The sequence below is a fragment of the Otolemur garnettii genome, unplaced genomic scaffold (genome assembly GCF_000181295.1).
Source record: "Otolemur garnettii isolate 467f Iridium unplaced genomic scaffold, OtoGar3 scaffold00002, whole genome shotgun sequence".
Classification (NCBI taxonomy): domain Eukaryota; kingdom Metazoa; phylum Chordata; class Mammalia; order Primates; family Galagidae; genus Otolemur; species Otolemur garnettii.
Window position 1 is genome coordinate 34,666,546 of NW_003852397.1, and position 17,515 is coordinate 34,684,060.

Below are 17,515 nucleotides of genomic sequence, written 5' to 3' on the forward strand. Positions count from 1 at the left end.
GTGACAAAATTTAGCAGATTATTTATCAGTAACCAAGAATCTTCCCAATTAAATTACCACAAACCACACAGCAAAACAATTTCTAATCTAGAAAATAGGAAATAGACATGGAAGATATATAATAAGCAGTTGGGGATATGGAATTTATCCCATGAGTGTTGTAAAGAGCTCATAATTTAAAAGTGCCAAAGCCCAAGTGTGCTATGAGGGTCCTTCCTTAAAAGTGACATTAATTGCATATCCCCAGATGCTTATTATGTACTCTATTTATATCAAAGTATAAAATGCAGTCCAAAATATACAGATTCAATATATTTACAGTGATAAAGTAGTTATTCTGGCCTAGCAAAAAAGTTAATTTAAACTTCAATTTTTAGTCTCTTCATAAAGGAATATTATAGTAATACTGAATATTTATATTAATCTGATGTGAAGAAGAGTCTTCTGGAACCATATCACCAGTGATGGAATCTTAACATAATTTCTTTAGATGCTTTTGCACAAACATAACCCCCAAGTGATGAAGTCACAGGGTTATTTTTAACTCTCATACTAAAAATGAAATACCACAAAGACAATTATTAGAAATGACCTTGAAAGGTTGGAAATGATGTAGTCAATGCTTAAATTTTAAAATTGGTCAGTATGCATTGACAGGATCTTGTAGAAATTAATCTTTTTTAAAAAGTTCAACACTAAGTGATAATTGGCAAACAAAAGACAACTCAAGATGCTAATTGTCTGAATTAAAGCAAGAGAAACTTCATTCTATGTGCATGCAATAGAAGTAACCTTTCATGAAGTTAATGAAAAACATAGTGTAAACTACTAATAGGATATATTATTTTATAATATTAAATATAATTTACATTTAATTGTGAATTTAAATTTTACTACCTAAAATACCACCTGGTAGGTCAATTTAACATTTGCTAACAACAACAAAAGTTAAATTACCCAAAATATATAAAATAATTACTAAGCAAGCTATTATATAACTTCCAAGCATTCATGGGTACCTATTCAGATATTTCAAAATAAGTATTATTAATTTATATAGAACTCAGATAAACTAATTTGGAATAAGATTGTTCAATAATTATAATTAAAAATTTTATATTACATCATTTTTTAATTTTAATTTTCTATTAATCATTAATTCTGATTTTGTTAAGTAAATTTATTAGCAAAATACAGCAAATATGTTTCTGCATGGCGTATCTCCACCCTCAGGAGGCACATATATAGGGTGCATTCTCTTATAAAAACTGGTTTTAAAAATGGAGTAACTGCAAAAATTTTTCTCAATGGCAATTATCATCATAAGAGGAGGCAGATTTAAATAATTATAGAAAACTGGACTGAACATGGGTTTTAATTTAGCTTTGCTAAACACTTCCCTGTCATGTAAACATACATTTATGATTTACTTCTCAGTCTGTATAAACTGCTGGTATTGAAACCATTTTGCCATTGGCTCATTCATTATTGAAATTTTTACAAAGTTATTTCTGAATTTTGTTGAACACTTTACAAGAAAATCTTTGTTTTGTTTAAAAATCAAAAGTTTATAAAATAGCTAGCATATGAAAACATTTCAGATGACACAACTATGAATTATAATATCATCTAAGAATAGTTTTTATTAACTAGAAATTGATTATTTTATATAGGTTGATAATTTAGTCAAGCCTCAGACTGTATTTTCAAGTATTAGGTGTGAAATGAAACTACATTAACAACTTTCTTCCAGTAGGAAGAAACAGTAGCACCAGCAATTATTTAGATTAATAAATTTTCAGGTAGGAAAAGTACAAAAGGCCAAAGACAGAGCTAAAGGGATTCATGAACCACATAGTACATCATATCCAAATAGCTATAATATCCTAATTAATAAATGGTAATGACATATAATGATAATAAAAGTACTTCCAAACCTACATTGAATGCATATTACATATTGAGCACTATACTTTTTGTACAGACGAAGGAACAGAAGCTCAAAGTGGTAAACAAGTCTGTTTCATTTCAAAGCCTATGCTTCGAACTTGTATTTTATGTATTTTTTGATTCCAAATTTCTAATGGTAACTAATAGGACATATACAGATGATTAGTACACCCTGGGGTAGCATATAGGGACATAAGAAAATTCAAGCACTTTGGCCTTTCATGTGCTCCAAATATAGTAATAATGAAACCAAATAACTACATGGAGTAGGTAAATAAAGTCCTTGCACTATAAAACATAATACTGACCAAACTGAAATAATCAGTGACCTCTTCTTCAAAGATTAGAAAGTACCAATGTACTTTTAAAATACTGCAGAGGAGAGTCTATTAAAAAATAATGGGCTAAATGAAGCAGGTAAGGTTGTTGCAAGCCCTGGGATTGTTAGTTTTGCTGATAAAGTTGAAAGGATTAAGAGCAATTATGTCATGGATCATGGAATTTTATTGGGAAAGTCCTGGTCAAGATGTCAAAGCAGCTCTATGAACTATTATGATGAGGATAAGACAGAAGGAAACTAATGTCTGAATTCAGGCAAAGAGGTAGAAGATTATGAAGCATTTTAAAGAAATGATAAACACGTTCAACATCAGTTTCTTTCCCTAATATTTAAGACCAATTTCTAGACCTTACCAAACAATTTTTGAGGGTGTAAAATGGACTTTCATATTTGACTATCTCAATTCTCTGAGTGTGTAATGAAGAGGAATATAGAATTTAACTCCTGACCTTGCCACTTGCAATTTTAAAAATAAATTTTTATGTCTACAATCACAAACATTAGACTTAAAAGTGTTCATAGCAATTCATTAATAACCCACAGGGTTGCCCAAGTTCCATGTCACACACAATTTTCTCATTTCCAGGGGGGAATAGTGAAGTTGCTCTCAATGATGAGGTCAAGCTTAAGTCACTGAAATGGAAACAAGGAGCATTAAACCAGGAGAGCAGATTTCTTCCATCATAGTTCAGGGATTCCAGAGAAGAAAAATAGCTGGGATTATTACTGAATGAATCTGTGTAACATGATAAAATAAAAAAAAAAATACTAATTTATTCTTTTTGGCTGGATTAAAGGACCACTCTTCTGTTCCTAAACTTTTAATCACTTGAGATCTTTCCAATTCAAATAATGAATTCATATTTATTGAGCATCTAATAAGAAATACCTCAATAACATCATCTCAATTTTCCATGTTTACCTAATGGAGAATCAGGCTTTGTAGAAAATATCTACCAAGAAACTGCCCAGCATTAGATATGAATGTTTTATTACTTCAATATCAAGGATCATTTTTTGTCTGTAGCACTGCACAACTAATTCATATTACCAAAACCGCAATTTTTCTAATTTTCCCACATACTTTATACACTGAAAAAGTAACATACATACACACATACCTAAGGAGTGACTGGCTCCCTATTCTTTTGCTATAGCATGTTACAGAAGTTATGTGGCTGAAAAAATTCCCACCTTATGTTCATTGAGAGAGGTTTGTATTTTACTGATGGAAATCTACCTCCGAGGGTAGAGTAAAAGATGACCACGTCATAAAGTGAAAGGTATATGAACATCGTATGATTGTTTGGGTTTGGGGCTGGCTTAATGTGTGTATAACCCATATAAATTCCTAGAATGCATGATTTGATCTGCTGATGCCATCATGAAATCCTTACTAATTTTTTTTCAAAGGATCCCTACACCTTTCTTTTTCACTGGGCTCTGCAATGTAGCCAATCCTACATAATTATGGCTTTGAATTATGGCTTCACTGCATGACTTATATAAACTAAATCTAAGCCTTAGCTTCTTTATTAGTAACAAAGGGATAACACCCAATTAACAGGGTTGGGTGAAGTATCAGATAATACACCATATGTTAAAGTAATGAGGACTGAGGATAGCACCTAGGACCACAAAAGAGATGTGAAATAAAATGCAGCTAGAACAGTTCTTATTCCTACTTTTAGGGATCAGAGACATATAGAAACTACTATATAATTAGCTATAGTTGAAATTTCAACTTTAATACTTACAACCCATATATCTGTGGTGCAATTTCTAGTCTGTTCAAGTGCATGTAAAGCTCAATATCATGCTTCTTCAGTAAATTATCTTGGATCTGGTTGACTTTAGTAACAATGGCGATTGTTGGCCCTAAATCCTGTGGTCTAGCAAAGGGGATGGGCGTCATCAGTGTTTCTTTCCCCTAAAAACAGGAAAAATGGAATATGTATTATTTCAACATGAAATTAACAAATATATGAACATCATTCTTTATCAACATGAGTTTAAACAAGAATTACTTTAATCATTTCATGACAAACAAACACTTACATGAGAATCATATGCTACTTATCATACAACATCACACATCAGCACAACATATGATTGCGCTGTGTTCGTAAGGCAGTGGCCAGATAATGGCTTCTAAAGTATTTTTCACCTGTACTCCCTTGAACAGCTTCTTTTATGACATTAAGTTATATGAGATAATTTTGGCTAGATGTAGTGGTGGCCATTACAGTCCATCCATGGCCAATTTATCTGATCAGCCATAGTACATAAATGGAATCATTTTCATGGCAAGTTATTTCCTGTGGCATAAACCCAAATATGAAAAACAGTAAATAAAAACTATATTACTTTGAATTCTCAAAAATACATATGTAAAAAAGCACTAAACAAAAGAAACTAGTACTAGAAAAGAATATATGTTTTAATTGTGCTTTTATCAATTTAAATAGATTTTAAACTTGGGCGGCACCTATGGGTCAAAGGAGTAAGGTGCCGACCCCATATGGGGTTCTTTGACTTGCCCAAAAGCCGCAAAAAAAAAAAAAACAACCCAGCCCCAGGCAAAAATTGCAAAAAAAAAAGATTTTTAAATGCCCCATGTTAGAAGTACAGCTGGTTTAGAAAAAAAAACTCTATATTGGGCCATCTGCAACTTCACTTCCAGCCATCCCTTATCTCATATTAAGATGTGTATCATTAACTCCTTATAATGCTTTCATGTAAATGTCAACCCTCAGATCTGATCATTCCCCACTTATAGATCATGTCTGACCTTTGATCTGCTGTGTGGTCCTCAATTTTGACCTCTCTCCAATATGTGCACCTATAGCATCATTCTTTGGTGATACTCTGCCCACTATTGCTTCTCAGTCCATTTCTAGCTCAAATTCTTTCTGCTTCTCAAATGCTGCTTTTTCATACAGTTCCAGTTTTAATTCTATTCTCTACTTATATGCTACTTCCAAGTGATCACAATCATACAGAGTCCTTCAAACAATAGCCATTTTCCAAAGACTTCTTAATCCTAGACCTCTCAAGTACCTCCCATTAATTCAGATGTTGGCAAGGGATCCTTGATTACCACAAGGGTATCTTAATTCAGCAATCTATAACCAAGCTTATCATCTTCAGCTCAAAAACATGTTCTTCCTTTCACCAGGCCCACCTCAAGCTATCATCTACTAAAAACAACTACTCTGCCAATTTTAGCTACTCAGTACCACTTCTGTCTGTGTCCTCTTCTACAGCAATATTGGCACATTCTCATTTGAGGCTCTCATGTTATTCCTTCTTGCTCACACTGCCTCTAATTTAGTCTTCTTTTAAATCCATATTCCAAAATGCAAGGTGATCTACCTAAAACTAGATTACAGAGATTACAAAGATAAAGGGAACAAAGTTCTTGCTCTCATAATCTGTAGGAAAAGACTACATAGAAAATAATGAATTCTCTGTAAGACCAACTACTAATCAGCTGGTAGAAAGATCACAGGAAAGGAAAACTCCCTGGAAGAGAGTGTGTTAGTGTAAGGGCAAACTTCCTGGAAGATCTGTCTTTGCAGTATCATTTCAAGTCTTATAAAGAAATGCACTCCCTTTGTACTTTCCATAGTATGTGCCCTCATGTCTGCAGTCTTAACTCTTTTGTTTTTGTTTGTTTGTTTGTATGAAAGGTCTTTATTGGTGGGGGGAGGGAGGCTGCACCAAAGAGGAGAGAAAAGAGAAGAGAAAAGAGGGGAGAAAAGAGGGGAGAGCGATAAGGAGAGAGTGGGGAAGAGAAGAGAGAGAGAGAGTAGAGAAGAGTGAGGGGGAAGAGGAAGGAAAAGAGCTGCAGTCTTAACTCTTATGGTTAATTAGTTTGTGTTAATTTTGTATAGACAAAAGGGAACTTCTACACTGTGATCGCTTATTACAAAAATAATACACCCAAGACATCTTTTTCTGATTTTGTAGTATCTAGTATTTTCTAGAATGCATTAATAAAGAAAAATAATACCATCAAACAAATTTTTGTATTGATATTAAATTTAAATTTTTTTGAATTCACGTTTAAATTTTTTTGAAGATACCATTCATAGTCAAAAGATATTATTTACCCTGAAGCCAAAATTCCTTCAAAATCAATTTGATGCAGATTTTAGCTATGCACATTAGTAACAATGTACATATCAACTCAGTAGGGTAGCAATAGAAGTTTATATAATTCTAAAACTAAGCAGTTACATTGCTCGGTTAATAACACATACAAAGGAAAGTATCTATTTATTTATATGTATGTCACATTTTTATACTGTCTTTGCATATCTGTCAATATACTTAGAAATATATTTATATCCCTAAGTTCAATCTTATTCCATAGGTATCTTCATATGTTCTATCTGGTTATTGCAATAATGACTGCATATTATTCTCTGATTACATCTTTTTACTTACTAATCATTTATTCCCTCAAAGACACAGAAAAGATCTGTAATATAAAATTTACCTTTTGACCATCATGCTCAAAAGTTGAAAACCAAGGTTCAGCAGTTTCCATAAGTTGTGAGAACATTGCGCTAAAAATTAGAAAAAAAAATTTCTAATTTTACCTTTATTAAAGTACCAGTGGTATAAAAGTAAAACAGAGGTTTTGTACTTACTAGGCATCATGTTCCAGATACTCAGGGTCCAACAGAGTTTTCATTTCCTCACTTAAAAAAGCAATACCAGCAATCAAAATATGTAAGTTTTTAGAAATTAAAGCAGATGAACAGTTAGCCTTACTCAACACTCATAAAACAATATTAATTAATGTGCAAATGAAAAAAATTAGCCCTTTTTAATAAAAAGAACACCTCCATCAATAATTGATATCCTTTTTATAAAGATCAAAATCAAATTAGCTACCTTATCTGTACCACAATCCAGTAACTGTCTACTGATTTCAAATAAATATAGAATATGACAATATATTCCTTGACTATGTTAGATCTAGAATAATTCATTACTCCACGATCTATCACTAACCTGAAGCAAGACAAAAAAAAAAGTAGTCCAATATATAATTGGAAAATATCATTTTATTTAAATGGCATTTATTTTTATCTTCCTGTAACACTAATTAATCAGTGACAGAACTTCTTACAAATCTTAGTGTTGCTTTTACTTTTTAATGGATTGAAAGAACATGTCTAACTCACTTAAAAACTATTTTTGATCACCTATACTTTCCACTAAATTACATTCTGCATGTACATGTTTTTTTCTATTAATTTCCTGTATGAAGCATGCATACACATATTAAAAAAGTTAAACTGGCATGAAAACATGATCCCAGTACTAACTTCATCTTTATATTCTAGAATTACTGAAGTGAAGGCAATTAGGACACGGTTATTCTTGTGAAGATTCAATAAACTCAGAAAACTTAAAGAAAACAACTTGAAAATACTAAATTAGAAACTAGTAGACAAAAATTAATTTAACAAAGGCTGAAATACATGCTCAGCAAATAGGACAGTTATATTTGACTAATAAAGATCTTGAAGTTAGACATGTGAAGTGTTATCTGCTAGTTTTCCATTTACTACACATAGATGGGTGAGCCTGTGGTATATTCCTGACACAGCCTTCCAATTCTACAACCCTCCATTCCCAAAATGTTCTTTAGTTGCTTCTCTGGCCCATCAGCCAGGGTATCTTAGGTTAGAAAAGTGAATTTTAACAGTTAACCTATGTTAAATTATGAAAGTTATTTATGGGAAATAACTGAATGCATCCCCCAAATAAGAGAAGTCACCAAAAAAAAAAAAAAAGAAAGAGAGAAAAAAGTCATTTTATTTAGAGCTGGAGGATCTTTGTGGCTCTGCTCCCTTACTTGTGAACTAAGCAGAGTCAAACCTGGTGAAGAGAAATTATCTTACAAAATTCTCATTCAGTTTATAGTGAAAAGTGGATCATTTAAGGGTGGCATATTTGAATATTATCAATCATTAGCACTTTGGTTATTCTAACAGAAATTTCCTTTTCTTGATCCATTAGCTATATGTTTTCTTTTCTTACAGACTTAAGATTTTCAAAGTCATTTATGATTCCAACTTTGCCCATAATAAACTGACATTAGAACTATTAAGTGGAATTAACAATTAGTCACACAAAACAGAATCAAATGCTTAGGACTTAAAAACTTAGAAGTGCCTTCAATTTAAAAGATTTTGAAGTAAAAAAAGATTATAGTGGGGGCTAAGAAAACAGATGGAGCTCATATAAAAACTTGCCTGGGCTGTGCAGACTCACTGGCATGTAGGAAAGCTTGGTGGTCACAGTGAAGGATAAAGACTATAGGTGCTAACAGCTCATGCATGCCCTGAAACACAACAGCAAGAGAAATGAAAGAGATGGATACTGAGAGTACATTAGCAGAGGTATAAGCTCAGTTAAACACTTCTTCAGTTGGTTCCCGCCACCATTTCCATATTATACAGAAAAGCATAAAAATGGAAACCTACAAAATAAGATTTTATCTACTTTTAGAATTTGATTATAGTTCAGCCACAGCAGTATTCTCTTTAAAACATGGAGAGCAGTTCTCTTTTAAATGACATGACAAACAATAAATTGGCATGGTAGACAACCTTGCACCTGTCAGTTGCTTTAAGATCTGTACTTATAAATATGAATTTCATTTATGCAAATTATAATCACGAGCTACAGTGTAAAGATCTGCAGAAAGAAGGGCAACTGAGAACTAACTGTAGACCTAAGGAAATTATATCCAATGTTTTCATTATATAATGGCTCAAAATTAGGATGTCTGTAGATTTAGGAAGAGCTGAAGTGAGCTAGCTAGAAATGTTAAATAATAAAAGAAACAACGTTTAGCAAGTATGACAGAAAATAAACTTTTAAAAATATGATTTTCAATGTGTTTAATCATAAAACTACCATAATTTTTTCCTGTCTACTTCAACTATAAGATTAATTTTAAAATTTATTTAATGATTTTACTGATTGTAGAATAACTGAATCTTGGGGTTTACCATGAATAGGCATAGAAGCAAGAAAATATAGTATTAGTTGCTAAACTGCCTTTAAAAGAGTATTATAAAAATTCTTTATATTTCTATTATTATAGGGACATAAAGTATTGCACAATAGTGACTAGCCATGTGAATTGAGATGTTTTCCCCTTTAAGCATCAAAAACCATATTTTAGTAAGTTAAAATAGGTTATAATCTTTCCTGCCTCTTAAAGTAAGCACATTACCATTTTCCTTTTGCTTAGTAACTAAGGATGCTTTATTATAGAAAGACAAGAAAAACATATCATCTTTAGAGGAAATTAAAATAAAATATGGGAGCAGAAAGGAGAAAAATATTTTGCTGGTGGAATTAGAGAAGGCTTCCTGTAATGGACAGAGTCACACAGTCCTTTACGTAGCCTTCTAGTACCGTGCTATTCTCACGAAGCCAGCTGTTATCACAAAGATAACATGCAAGTAAACTTCATTTGTAAGTTATTACTCACCTTGAATTAAAAGAATTTAATTACATTTTCACAAAGTCATTTATGATTCAATGACAATTTACTTGAGATTTAGGAAAAAGTACCATATATCACTTTAATTTTTACAGGTAACTACATCCACATTAAATAAACCTTGAAAAGAATATTCCTTAGATAAACACAGTAGACATCTTAGGACATTAAGTGTTACTATGTATGATTTAAAGGTCATCATAAGAAATTTATTTTCTTGGAATAAATTTAAGTTATTCCAAGAAAGTGTCATAATTTTAAACATCAAAAACTACTAGGGTGGGGGGAGGAAGGGAGGCATGCAGGTAGATGAGTTAGCCAGCCAAAAAGCAAAAGAAAGGAAGAAATTAAAAGTTCTAATAGTCTGGTGGTGGTCTTTGCCCCTATTTCTGATGAGTTCTTTAAGATAAAGTCCTTAGAAGTAGAATTTCTGGTTAAAGGAAAAAAGGTGTTTGTTAAAGTCTCATACGTATACTATACTAAAAAAGGTATTTGTTAAAGTCTCATACATATATACTCATACGTATATATTATTAAGCCTAATAGTAGTAGGAAATCTACAGTGAAGATTTCCCTCACTGTATAACATAAAGTCTTCCTCTCACATATTGTCATCTATAGTTTTTTTCTTTTTAATCTTGTTAAATTTCTCAAGCTTCCTTTATAATATATTTAAACGCTAGTGGGATCGAACTCAAAAATTCTATTGGCCATTTTTAATGAGTTGCCCACTTCCTCTTGATAAAGTATTTCCTTTCCCTGATAATGTGTAATAGTTTTTTTTCTTTTTAGCAGTTCAAGATATTAATTCTTACCATTTTTGTTACAAATATTTTCCCATTTTGATTACTATCATATTACATCATACTGATATTATACACTTTAAAATATGTAAGGCTATGTAAGTCAATGGTGGCTCACGCCTACAATCGTAGCACTCTGAGAGGCCGAGGTAGGTGAATCACCTGAGCTCTTGAGTTCAAGACAAGTCTGAGCAAGAGAGAAACCATGTCTCTACTAAAAATAGAAAAGCTAGCCAGGCCTCAAGGAAACCAGCTTGTAGTCCTAGCTACTCGGGAGGATGAGGCAACAGGATCACTTAAGTCCAAGATTTTGAGGTTGCTGCGAGCTATGATACCACAGCACTCTACCCAGAGCAACAGAGTTAGACTCTGTCTGAAAAAACAAACAAACAAAATATATATGTATGTCATCCTTCATAGTTTTTTTTTTCCTTTCATGCCTAAAAAGATCTTCCTTATTCTGAGATTAGGTAAGAATATAGTTTCTCTTATTTCAGTTAATTCTTCAACTAATTGATACTAGTTTAATTTTTGCCATAAATATGTATTTTTCCTCTAAAAGAGTTAAACTAATTTATTGAACAATCATTCAATCTTCAATAAATTCAATCTATTTAATGAGATGAATAACCCATCTTCTCTAGAACTAAAAATTGCCAAGAACTAAAAATTTAGCTTATATTTTTTCCCATGATTTTACTGGTATTCCTTTGGTTTGTACATACTTAAAGAGATTTGTTAAAATTTGTTATTATAAAAACTTGATCTTTAAAATATTTTAATACTCCATTAGGAGTATTTCCTACTCCTTTTTACAAAATTATCTTACCTATTCTAACTTCATTTTTTCCCCAGGTTATTTCAGTATCATTTTTGTTACATAAAATGCTAAAGAAAACAGTGAAATTTTTATGAACACTGCATTAAAATTAACTTGATGGGAATATTTTTAAGAAGCCCAGATTTTCTAATTCAAAAATTTGCAAACTGCATAGCTTTTGCTAGGTTAATTACTAGGTTTTCTTTCTTTGTTATTGTTAGTGATGATATTTTGAATGGGTCTTTTCTCCCACAATATATTTTCTAACTAATTATGGCTAGTTTAGTAAGAAAGAGCTGTTAGCTAAACATTTCTTCCCACCTTTTAAAAATGTTTTTTGTCCTCTAGTTTTTGTGACACTATTCTCTCTAGATTCTCCGTTTATTCATGTATCATTTATCATTCCCGTGTTGCAAAAAATATTAAATGCCTAAATGTCCTGCAGACACCAAAGTGAATAAAGTGGCCAAGTTTCTAACCTTGACAGACTCTGCAATCTAGAAAGGTAGATACATAGCAATAAAATGAGCACAGAAATTGCTAGACCAGGGTCCCAACCTCACATGCAAGGGATACGTTCCAAGATCCAACCCCAACAGATGACCAAAACCATGGATTGTATCAAACCCTGCACATACTATGTATTTTCTATACTTATACATCAATGATAAAGTTTAACCTATAAAAAATAATTATAACAATATACTGTGGTAAAAGTTATAGGAATATGGTCTTTCTCACACAATATCTTACTGTACTAAACCCACTTATTGGTTGACCATGGGTAATTGAAACCAGAGAGAGAGAAACTGCAGGTAATGGTGGACTACTGTATACTCATAATCTGTAGTAAGTGGGCTATGTGCGTTTACACAAATATACATAAATTCAGATCCTATCACAGGCCCAGCACAAAGAAGGTACTCACTACACAGAATTGCTGAAATATCTACCACTTAATAAATCAGCATATTGAAAAAACTGAACTACATATGAAAAAAAGAATAGCATTAAATCATAATTCAAATAAATAAATAAATGTGTCCTTTGAAGAATGGAAATTAAGATTCCTCTGAATACCATAAAGACAATCTTTCACAAGTTAAGTTCTGACTTTCATCTAAACTGGAGATACTTTTTGAAATACCAGAGATTGCTAGTTTTGCTCTCAATTCTAGACTACTAAAACCTCATTAATAATTACAAATGGCAAGTATGTAGACATCTTTTAAAAGAAAAAAGAAATATACAGAAAGAATAATCATGTATTCAACATGCTTCAAGTTTGACAAAGCAAAATAAAATATGTATTGTCAGTATACTTCTTGGTTCCCAAAATGTGTATTTTTGCTCCCATCAATATTGTCAGCATCTTCTGCTTGCTTAAAGCTTTTATCCCTCCTAGATCGTTAGTAGTCACTGCACTCCAAACTCAAGCCAAATGAAAATAAAGGTAACAAAGTTTTCTTCATCAACAGCCTGTAGGCTCACAAAATTGAACCTGTTCTTTTATCTGCCTGTGTTCATTTAGCCCACCAAGCAGTCTTTATTAAAGCTGAGGCATCAGGCAGTCAAAGTTCATTAATACCATTTATATAATCTCTGCAATTTCAATTAACTCAGCAAGACATTCTACTACATGATAACAGTCTCATTAATTCAATAAAATCCCATAACTATTAACAATATGGTCGATGTTAAACGGGGTGTCACCTAGTACAAAATAATAGCTTTAACAGCTTGTGATGAACTCAAGGTTTTTTTCCTTAAATTTGATCTGGCTAAATATTCTGTCCTTCCATAGCAAAGTATTACTTCTCAGCAAAAAAAAAAAAATCTACAGGATTTTAAATATGTGCAAGGAGTAATCACGTCCTTTTAAGTGAAACACAGGAGTAAGCTAGTACTACTTATTACTTAATATTTGATACATTTTGTCTAAATTGTCAAGAATCTTATCTCCCATATTCCTGTATAGTTTTACATACAAATGCAGTGAGCTACATACATCACAAATGGTGGACTATGCAGTTATTATGTTTTTGTTCATCTGTGGAACTTATTTTCATTATTATAGACTTCTTTAATGTGATTTTTTTTTCTTTCTCTAAAGCACCTCAGATTGTGTGTAAAACCAGCACATTGTACCCCATAATTGCATTAATGTACACAGCTATGACGTAATAAATAATAAAGATAGGGAAATAGATGTGAAACTCGGGATAATTTTATTTTGACTTGATTCACTATCAACAAATCTTTTATTGTGAGGTATTTTCAAATATTTGAAAGAGAGGGAATAACAAGAAGATGGGGTTCAGGACAAAAGCCAACACAATGAGAAAATAGGAAAAAAATCAAAAAAGACCCAGATTCTTGGTGATGATTCTGAGCTACTGAACCAACTAATGCTGTAGAATCATTTGCCCCTAGACTTCGTGCTATGTGTGTTAACACTTTTACAGATTAAGCCACTGTGAATGGAATCTTTTGTCACTTGATTCCAGAAGAATTTTATACTAACAGAGACTTTTTTGCTCTCAGTCTCCCTTTTGTGTTTGTTTTATGTCTTTTGATTTTGTATCTGACTTCTACTTAGTCTATCTTGCTTGCAAGATAGACTTTCCTACACTCAGATTACACAGAAGTTCTCCTAAATAGTCTTCTAGTATCTTTATATACTTTTAGTTTTTACATTTATATCTTTACTCCATCTGGAATTTATTCTCCAATGAAGGTATAATTTAATCTTTTTTCCAGATGGAATGCCAAATATAGCAAGTCAATATTCCTTCCCTATTTTATCATATTAAAATCCTACATATAAAATTACTGGACCTGCTCCTAGATTGTTCTACTGATCTATTGGTCTATTCTCATAATGCTATTACAATAGTTATATCATAGAACTTTTAAAGAGTTTTAGTATCTCCCTTTGCCACTGTCCTTTTCTCTCAAATACTGTGGAAACTCCAATGCAATTAATTATAATAATGATGATATAACAACAATAACTACACATACTAACATGAACCACTAGTGATCACTATGTTAATTTTATAAAGGTAAATACTATTACTGTCCTTTTATAGATAATGAAAGTAAGGATTAGAAAAGCTAAGTAAGTAAATGTTCTAGCATTATGCAATTAGGAAAGGGTAGAGCTGAGATTCAAATAAAGAAAAGTTTAATCTAGACCCAGTGCTTTTAACAACTGAGCTAAATTATCTCCTTTAAAGTAACTATAAAGTATTTAGGCACTAAATTTAAAATAAATGGATCTAGTTTTTGAAAGAGCAATATCTCATTTAGATTATTATTGGAATAATAATACATTTAATATATTAATGTGGAAAAAGTAATATTTTCACTTAGTCTTCTAACCAAAAATAGTCTATAATATTTCTATCTATTCAATTCTCGCTTTATATCCCTCAACAATATTTACAGGTTTCTTCATATAGCTTTTGTATCTTTGTCAAATTTATTCCTAAGCATTTTATAGTCTGGGTTGTCATTATGAATGGGATATATATTTTCATTTCTAATTCTAAAAGTCTATTGTTAACTTGTAATTTATATACAGACATATTCCTAACATAAAAAATGAGATAAAATTAATTCATTTGGGTATTCTATAACAAATGTATTACTTAGAATAACTATAATTTACTTGGTTTACTATCTTTAAATCTATTAACTTTACTGCATATTAAATTGCTTTTACCATGTTTTCTATTATGTTAAAATGAAGTTCAGTGGTCAATTAGATATGTTATAACTTTTACTGGAGAATTTATGAACTTAGTTTGAATTCCCATTTAAAATACATTTTGAGTAAAAATATCTAAATGTGTGTATTTTTATTGAAACACCATAAACTCAAATAGAAAATCTAGATATATCTTTATATATTAAATAATTTACATTTTATAAAGTAAAACCATTCAATGATCTATTTTGCATTAGTAATAAGATGAGTCAATAACTGAATTACAAATAAACTAAATATAAAGTTCAAAACATTTAAAGAAAACTTCCTGAAGATCTTTTACTGGTAAATTTTAAAGATTAATGGGATACTTGATGATTTTTTACATGCCATGTCACATTTTTATAAGTGCTGCACTTAAAAATAACATTTATACATACAACTCTGAAAAGTTTTATTACTAGATTGGTTTCAAAGATGCTGTTTATAAACAAACTCACAAAAGTTGAAAGAAAAGATTGAACACCTTATAGAAGACAATTTGGTAGAATATCTTATAATGAGAAAGAAGCATATGTGCTTCAATGAGCTTACTTTTCTCACCCTGCATCTGACAAGCAGCTCTCTGATTGCTTTAGCATTATGATACAACTTTGGATACAATAAAGGCTACATTATAGCTCTATCATTTGTCAAGCTGTATAGAAAATTTTGAGTCAATGGATGCCACCTGTAAGATATTTTCATTACCTGTTTATAAAGCAACTGCTCGTTTTCTCTAGCATAACAGAAAAGAACATCTGTAAGAATTTTTCTCACATTTTCTTGTTGAAAAAACTGCATTTCAGGAAACCTGATAAAAGAAAACATAGGAATGAAATTCACTAACACAGGCTCAAGAATCACCCTCAATCTCTACAGATGCCAAGAGCTGCTCAGGTTTCAGAACAAGTCGGCATCTGTCATGAAACTTATTCCATTGGTGGGACAAAAAGGGGTGAAGAAAAGGGAAATTATTATACCCCATAGGTAAATGACAACCTTCAATGTCTAAACATTTCATATTTCTTCACATGCTGCACGTACTTCACACATGTGTGAACACATAGTTTTAAACAAACTGAATTATAACCCATGTTCTTGGAGGTGGGACTTGCTTTGTTTTAGATCATTTGGTTTGAAGGACTAGAATGTGATTTTGTGAAAGTAACAACTATTTCAAAACATCACCATCATTGTTTTTTCTTGATTTAAAATATTAGGATTTCAATTATTATATATAATCACACCATTCGTTTCATCTCATTAAAATGTTGAATTCAAATGGAACAAAAGGTAGTAAGCATTAAACGCTCCAATGTTCTCCAGATCGATCAAAAACTCTACCAGGTGCTCTGAGGTAATGTGAAATAGAAAAAGAACAGGGAATCTGCTTAAAAGGATTTAAATAGTTGTTTATAAAGCCAGAATATACAACTTCAAGAACCCAGAGAGCAAACAGAGCAATGCAATACACAATGACAATATAAAGGTAGAGGGAATGTCGTCAAGGTAGAAACAGCCAACTGGGTTCAATTAGAAGGTTAGAATAAGAATTTATAGGAGAAACATGGAACATCAGTGGAGAAGTAACCAAAACAGAAGGAAAGATATGGAGGCACAGAAGGCAATGAATATTTCAAGTTTGCAACATATGAAGGTAATTAGTAATCAGAAGGAAAAGAGAATTCCAGAAAGTACTGAAAATTGGGAGTGGGACAGCGGGACGGAAGAAAAGGTGGGACAGTGTGGAAAACCTTTGAATGCTGAGTTTACAACTAGGAACAACACAGTGAATCTACATTTTTGAATAGGGCAGTGATAAAGAAAACAGCATTTGAGTAACTCTAATAGGAATAAACCTGAAAGAGTAGAACTTACTGGAATGACTAAGAGTACATTATAATGACATGAAGTTAAAAAGTCCCAAACTTTAGTGGACACGCCTGTGTCAAATTCACATTGCATTATTTCTAGCTACATAATCTTGATTACTTAACTGCCTCATCTATTGAGCAATGATATTAATACTGATCTGGTGATCAAGATGAAACTATATGAAAGTATTAGGTATAGCAGATGACAACTAGTAGATATTTAGGAATATAGGTCTTATTAGCATTTCAGTAATGGTATTTTAGGTGGAAATAGTGAATTTAGGTGGAAAAGTGAATTAGGTGGCTTTGGAACTAGAAAATAAGCGAACATGAAAGAGTGAAGAGGAAGAGGACTGAGAGCATGGAGTCATTTCAAGTGTGCAAAACAGCAAGGTAATTAGTAATGAGAAACAAATCATTCACACAGAAAAATATTT

The 17,515-nt window shown here is 31.7% G+C and overlaps 1 protein-coding gene across 4 annotated transcripts in view; it reads right to left on the reverse strand.

Annotated features, from left to right (window-relative positions):
• Window positions 1-17,515, reverse strand: part of TBC1D5 (TBC1 domain family member 5) — a 551,029-nt gene that overhangs the window by 204,765 nt on the left and 328,749 nt on the right. For all 4 annotated transcript variants that reach the window (XM_023513703.1, XM_023513693.1, XM_023513698.1 and 1 more), the window contains 5 exons: window positions 15,913-16,015; window positions 8,566-8,654; window positions 6,949-6,999; window positions 6,795-6,864; window positions 4,048-4,220 (listed from right to left, as the gene is read on the reverse strand). In XM_023513703.1, coding sequence (XP_023369471.1) covers window positions 4,048-4,220; window positions 6,795-6,864; window positions 6,949-6,999; window positions 8,566-8,654; window positions 15,913-16,015 — 486 coding nt within the window. The remainder of the gene's footprint in view (window positions 1-4,047; window positions 4,221-6,794; window positions 6,865-6,948; window positions 7,000-8,565; window positions 8,655-15,912; window positions 16,016-17,515) is intronic.